We start from the raw sequence: 7,097 nt of genomic DNA on the forward strand, positions 1-7,097 counted from the left end.
GATGCCCTGAAGCCCCTGGTTGTAAATCTGGACGAGAAGCATTAATTAGCTAGCTGCTCGCGCTTTCGACGAACAGGAATGGGAGATCCGACGATCCAACGGCGAAAACGAAAGGAGGCGACCGCAAGCAACCGTGTCCAAAGAAAGAAAAAGGTGTGACCCACAAGCCTCTCGCTCGCGGCTCTTGCCCACCCACCCACGTAATATCCTTGCGGGAATATCCGCCACGTGGACGGCCACACGCGCGGAGCTCCCTCCCTTCCTTCCCTTCCCCGGCCCCGACCACCGCAACCAATCACCACTCCACAGTCAATCCCCTCCCCTCCCGTCTCCTCTGCTCTCATCACCACCACACTTCGCTTCTCCTCCCAGCCCACCTCTCCTCCCCCCCTTCCGGCGCGCGCGGCCGCCTGGTTCCAACACCGGCGGGTGCGCTGGCGGCTCCGGGGATGACGAGGCGGTGCTCGCACTGCAGCCACAACGGCCACAACTCGCGGACGTGCCCCAACCGCGGGGTCAAGATCTTCGGGGTACGCCTCACTGATGGATCCATCCGCAAGAGCGCCAGCATGGGGAACCTCTCCCTGCTCGGGGGATCCACCAGCGGCGGCGGCGGCGCATCCCCCGCTGACGTCGGCCACGACGCCGCCGCAGAGGGCTACGCCTCCGACGACTTCGTGCAGGGATCATCATCCGCCAACCGCGAGCGCAAGAAAGGTGGCCTGCTAATCTCTCTCTCCCTCCCTCCTCTAAAGACGTCTACTTTGTGGCTCAGTTCCTCAGCCGACGCAAAACCTCACATGGTAGATTAGATCCTCTCAGCTCCAATTGTTTTTTCATGCCCGTGTATAATTCTTTTTGCGTGTGCTGCCCTGTCCAATTATTGATTGCGACGGTACTGTTAGCTTTCAAAAATCCAGTTGGGAGAAGCTGCAATGGTATTTTCCAGCACTGTAGACTTGGATAACTTGATTCTTGAGCTAATAATCAGCCCCCAGTATTAAATCGGTGCAAGGATGGTGTATACACTGTGGATGTTGTTTGATTGGATCATGACTTATGACAGATGTTTTTAGAAGCTCAGGTATGGATTCGTTTAGCAGGGACTACGGATTATCAAGAGCGGCGATCATAGGTGATTCCAGTGGAAAAAAGCGCGCGAAGGCGCTAGGCGACAATATAACACCTAGCGCTTAATCATGCTACGTGTGCGCTTAAGTGCACCTAGGTGAGATAAACGCTAGGCCGTGGCAAACCGCACAATTAACGCCTAGCGCTTTCTTTTCCTTGGATGATTCATCATAAATTTGGCTTTGCTCTGTGCTTCCGGAAGCGTGTATAGAGCCACGTAAGACGCTGAGCTGACGAACTAACACGTAACGTAAAGTCTCACCTTTGGTATAAATGTGGTACTGCATTATGATGCAATCGATATTTATATAAAGCATTTTTAGTTGCCTGCACAGCTACATTCTGCAAGGAAAGATGTTAATTAAGATTAATTAGTTAATACCAGTGAATATTTGATGTACACATGCCAAAGATTGACCGTCTTCATTGATTTTTATTACTGCTAGTTTCTTCTCACAATCCCTGAGTTGGTGATGACCAGTGATTAGTGTCTTTGTATATTTAATCTCGGTTATCAAGGTTGGGGTTTTAATTTTCAAGTCAAGCTACAGCTGGAAATTCTTCAAAGCAAAACATATTTTTATTTATGGCGCTCTCCAATTTGGGATTATAACCAATAGAGGGTAACGACAGAATGTAGATTTAGTTGCCCTTTGCCTGTTTGTTGTTATCTATCCAAGCTAGAAAATTTGATTGTAATTTTGTAGTGTTGTCTTCTTGACGTGCTATATAGCTTGTCCAGGGATAGGAAAAACTTGACATTTGTCGCACACCCTTTTTTGTCTGGCTTCATTGTTTCATTTAAGGACATTTTACGTTTGTCAGTACTCTACTGACGCGGTGATGAATTTGCCAGTTATGTTCACTAGCCTCTTCTAGTTTCATGTTCCACCAGAGGTGTTTTTTTGTGCAATTTTAATGTGGTGATAATACACTCCTTAAAATGTTCCATTTAACACAAATACACAATAACAGTGTACTGTTTCTTCTTGTGCTTCTGGTTGTAAGTCGTCTGTTTTATCAGTTTCTGTATATCTTGAGATGATAAGCCCTTCCTGCATGGCTGTGTGCAACGTTTTATGTGCCATGCTCCTGATTAAGATGGCTTTTTGGCAGGGGTTCCTTGGACTGAAGAAGAACATCGGAGGTTTTTGCTTGGACTGCAAAAGCTTGGAAAGGGTGATTGGCGAGGAATCTCTCGTAATTTTGTGGTCTCAAGAACACCTACTCAAGTAGCAAGCCATGCTCAGAAATATTTTATACGCCAAGCCAATATGAGCAGAAGGAAGAGAAGGTCTAGCCTCTTTGACTTGGTGCCTGATGAGGTAGGTTGCTACATCTTATGATTAATTATTACACCTGTGTGGCATAACTTGACCTGATTCTGTTTATGTAGTACCGCAAGGGGATTACTCGTTTCTGTGGTGGTAGTTACAATATCACTACCTTAGTTCCTCATGCTAGAAATCTATCTTTTTGAACAGATTGTGTAGTGTTGCATGGACAGTTGTGCACTTCTCATCTCGCATTTCATTAGGAAGATATTACTTTGCACTTCGTATATAACTCAGAACTGAACGGTATCTTGTGTATTTTACAGTCAGACCTGCCACCCCTACCTGGTAATCAAGAACCTGAGGCCCAGATATTAAATCACCCACCATTACCTCCACCCATGGAGGAGGAGGAGGTAGAATCTATGGAGTCAGATACTTCTGTCATTGCAGAGAGTTCTTCAGCTTCTGCTATCATGCCTGAGAATTTGCAGTCGAGCTATCCGGTGCTAGTTCCAGCATATTTCTCACCATTCTTGCAATTCTCAGTTCCTTTCTGGCAAAATCAGAATGATGGAGATGATCTTGGACAAGGAACACATGAGATTGTTAAGCCTGTTCCGGTTCATTCAAAGAGTCCAATCAATGTTGATGAACTGGTGGGCATGTCGAAGCTAAGCATAGGGGATCCCAAGCAAGATACAGTATCTACCTCTCTTTCCTTAAAAATGGTAGGAGGTCAAAATAGACAATCGGCTTTCCAGGCGAATCTCCCAACGAGGGCTCAGGCGTGAGCCCCCTCAGCACACAAACTGCACTTAGATGAGCCCTGGCAAAAATAAGCTTTGCCTCTTTTCCTTTTCTTTTCTTTTTAAGATTAACTGTGGTCTGTAGTCTGTCCAATGTACCCTGTGTTGTAAGTTATGTTATGTATGGATGCATCTGTTGTTTGTATGGTACATGATATGCCAGTGCATGTTGACAGAATCATTAATGTTAGTGCTGATCTCCAGGGTTGTACTGCAAACTCTTATATAAGAAAAAGAAATATCAGTCAGTTATTGGACCTTTGAAGTGAGCTCTGCTCATTCTGTTCAATACAATGTTCATTACTGAATGATGAATCAATGTCTTCAGATTTTGTCCGGATACTGGAAATTTGGAGCTGGCCATCCAGTCACTCAAGACCTTATGGTTGAAAGAAGCCATGCTAAATATTTTACCAATGAGTGCTGCATGATTTTATTCTTATTTGGTTGGCATGTGTCTATATGGTTTAATGTATTTGTGGCAAGAACAAACGGATTATTGGATTCTCCTTCGGGACAGATGCTATATCTGGGATATTCCCTGGGACTGTACCTTTCAATCCTGATTCTGCATTTGCACTCACCTCCATTATGCACCAAGTGTTCCAAGTGTGGTTGGTGACAGACAGTAGTGGCTAGTGGCCAGTCCCTTTCAGATATATCGACATATTTCCAAAGCTGTTGGGCTGTGCACGAATGCATTGTTTGGCCATCCAAGGACCTGTCACTTTTACATCTTTAGCAAAAGTCATAATGCATAATCAGAGAATCCAGCCCCTCTGAGAGACTGTTCACTTATATATTTTTTTCTCTGAAATTCAAAAGTTACTTCATATCAATACTTCCACCGTTTGAAATGGCCATATGTAGGAACTGGCAGCAGCTGCTGCAGGCCTGTCAGGCAACACAATTAGATGCAACCATACTTACAAACTTATCTGCTAATCAAAATCCTGTACTATGTTTTCCCTTGCAGGTCTGATGGAAATACATTCAAGTTCAGAAGTCGCTAGGAGCTCGGGAGTTGATTTTCCTTTCTCGCCTCTCCTTTAATCCTTTTCCTCCTCTTCCTTATCCTCTTCCTCCCCAACAATCTTCTTCCAGAACCAATGCCTCCTCCAGACCTGCTCCATCTGCTCCATCGGAAGCTTCTTTGTCTCTGGCAAGAACAGATAGACCACTAGCGTCATCACGCAAATCCACGCGGCAAAAACGAAGAACGTCCCTGACTTGATGCGGCAGAGGACGGCCAGAAATGTCTGGCCGATCACAAACGTCATCAAGAAGACCACGGCGACCACAATGCTCTGCCCTGCTGATCTAATCTCCAGTGGGCAGATCTCGGTCGGGACGAGGAATGTGAGAGGTCCCCATGACCATGCAAAGCCTGCCACAAACACGCACATGGTGATCAACACAAGGAAAGCATAGTCCTTATCCATCAACCCATCGTCCTTGAACTTTGCGGCTAGGATGGCGCCGACAGCGAGCTGTGACAAGATCATCTGGATACCACCTACGAGGAAGAGCTTCCTGCGCCCAAACCTGTCGACCACCAACATCGCTACGATGTTAGCAAATGTTGCGCAGAGACGTGTGACGACCGATGATAGGAGGGAGGCGCTCTCCTTGAGGCCGATTGTCCGGAACATCACTGGGGCATAAAAGTTCATCACATTGATCCCGGTGAGCTGGTTGAAGAAAGGGATCAGCAGTACCATGGCGAGCTGTGGCCTGTACTTCCTCTTGAATATGTTTCTGAATGGATATTTAGCTGCCCTCGAGAGGTTGCTAGCAGAGACCAAGTCATCCAGCTCATTCTGCACTGAGGTGGTTCCACGCAGCTTCTGGAGCAGGGCTCTAGCCTTGTCGGTGTCGCCGTCCCGCTGGATTATGAAGCTTGGCGTCTCGGGGAGGAAGATTGCACCGATGGTCAGGAATGCAGCAGGGACTGCGGCCATGGATAGGGATATCCTCCAGCCCCACCCTGCTGTGAGTTTCACCACGCAGTAGTTGAGGATGTTTGCAATGAGAATGCCGATGCTGATGCTGAGCTCGAACCCATTGTTGATCGCACCGCGGTACTGCGGCGGCGCCATTTCCGACAGGTACAATGGGATCGACTGGAAGAAAAATAAGTAACAGTAACCACAGTAAGGTATTTAGTCTACTTCACAATGTATATTTAGAGAAAGAAAAATATTATCCATAAACATCACATGCACTTGCTACAAGATAACACAGCTTATCGTGTAGTCAAATGCAACGATTCTTTGGGATTTGGGAGACAGACATGTAAATTGTCATTGTAAACATGTAGCTATCCATTGTCATCAACTTGGAGTTTGGGACAAATTACATCTACAGGAATCTTATGTCTGTACACAAAGCTTGTGTCACTGCTTCTCCAGCTCCATACAGCCGCACAAAATTTGTGAACTGATGCAGGGTCCGGGAGGATGATCTTTCTATTATCCAAAAGAAATGTATACATGTCTGACGATATTTCGCTGTGCTACTGATTTTTTTTAATCTCCTGAGCCACATGTACACACTGACTTAAAGGATCATTGGCTTGAATTGTTGCAGAGAGAGTTACCTGGTTAGTGAACCCTAGGCCTATTCCCAGTAGGATCCGGTTGAGGAGCAGCATGGGTACGTTCACGGCTGCTCCCCCGAACGCCGAGCCGGCAATGAAGACGGTTCCACCGATCAGCATGGACACGCGGCGGCCAAACCTCCTCGTGACAGATGACGCGAACAGCGTTGCGATGAGGCCGGCGATGTAGAGGGAGGAGGTGAAGACGGTGAGGAGCTCGCTGTCGAACTGGCAGTAGTTGCTGACGTTGCTGTCCTGCTTGTGGCGGTACACCTCTGGGAAGAACGTCTTCAGAAATGAGTCCATGGAGGTGACACCACCTGGAAAAATTCAGAACCGCATGCATTCAGTTTCAGGGAATTTGGAAGAATGCATACGCAGAACTAAAGTTCATCGCGTAATGTTGACCGAATCCATTGCCCAATGATGGACTAAACGCATGATTTTTTTCCTTTTCTATAATCCCTCTAAAAGGCCTAGTCCTAGATCATTTTGACCTGACGAAAAATGGAACAGAGGAAAGCACCCTGAACTCATCAGCTTTTGTGTCCCAATGATGGAAGAGAAAATCTGCACCACCACGAGGCACTGAAGCCATGAATGCACCACAAGTAAGCCATGAATGCCACCCGCAAAAAAAAAAAGCGCCATGAATGCCATTTTAATCCCTTCCAACTCCAGCTTCTAACTTTCAGTTCTCATATTCCTTTCCCGTTGAGCCCAAGAGGGTTAACAATCTACTCTAGAAAGAAGGGAAGAAGACAGGCGGACCGGAGATGCCGAGGTCGTAGCCGAAGAGGATGCCGCCGCTGCCGGCGACGATGCAGGTCAGCACCACGAACGGCGTCACCCAGCCGCTGTACCCGCCGGAGCCGGCGGCCGGCGCGTCCACGGACGCGCCCATCGCCATCACTCCCTGCCCTTGCTCTCCTATTCCTAGTCCAAGAGCAGAGTGTCGTTTCGCCGGAGAGAGGGAGGGAGAGAAAGAGGATATATAAATTTATCGGCGGATGGATCGCTGACGTGCGCCCACTCTGGCGAAAAAACGGCCGCACGTCGCCGGCGAGGTTGACTGATACTAACCTTTGACTACCTCTGGGGTCCCACTCGTCGGTGGTCCTGCGGATTCCTTTTTTTCTTCAGCGGTGCCCTGTGGATTCTGGGGTTTCGATTTTGTTGCTGGTGGAAATGATATGAGCAGGCCCACTTGAGCCCAACTAATTACTAGATGGGCCAGGACCCAGGAGGTAGCTCGGTTACTCACTTGGTATCGGATGCCTTCCT

The 7,097-nt window shown here is 47.5% G+C and overlaps 2 protein-coding genes across 2 annotated transcripts; one reads left to right on the forward strand and one right to left on the reverse strand.

Moving 5' to 3' along the window:
* The first annotated feature begins 283 nt into the window (after nt 1–283).
* Nucleotides 284–3,473, forward strand: LOC119275885 (transcription factor MYBS3-like). Its single transcript, XM_037556819.1, has 3 exons — nt 284–717; nt 2,248–2,456; nt 2,732–3,473. The coding sequence occupies exons 1-3, from the start codon at nt 450–452 to the stop codon at nt 3,197–3,199; spliced, it is 945 nt and encodes a 314-aa protein (XP_037412716.1). The 5' UTR covers nt 284–449; the 3' UTR covers nt 3,200–3,473.
* A 355-nt stretch (nt 3,474–3,828) lies between these two features.
* On the reverse strand, nt 3,829–6,854 carry LOC119275879 (hexose carrier protein HEX6-like). The gene is made up of 3 exons (XM_037556812.1): nt 6,585–6,854; nt 5,814–6,133; nt 3,829–5,337 (listed from the first exon to the last, which is right to left on the reverse strand). Exons 1-3 carry the CDS (start codon nt 6,721–6,723, stop codon nt 4,264–4,266), a joined length of 1,533 nt encoding a protein of 510 aa, XP_037412709.1. The 5' UTR covers nt 6,724–6,854; the 3' UTR covers nt 3,829–4,263.
* Between the last annotated feature and the right edge of the window lie 243 nt (nt 6,855–7,097).

The sequence above is a fragment of the Triticum dicoccoides genome, chromosome 1A (assembly GCF_002162155.2).
Source record: "Triticum dicoccoides isolate Atlit2015 ecotype Zavitan chromosome 1A, WEW_v2.0, whole genome shotgun sequence".
NCBI classification, from domain to species: Eukaryota; Viridiplantae; Streptophyta; class Magnoliopsida; order Poales; family Poaceae; genus Triticum; species Triticum dicoccoides.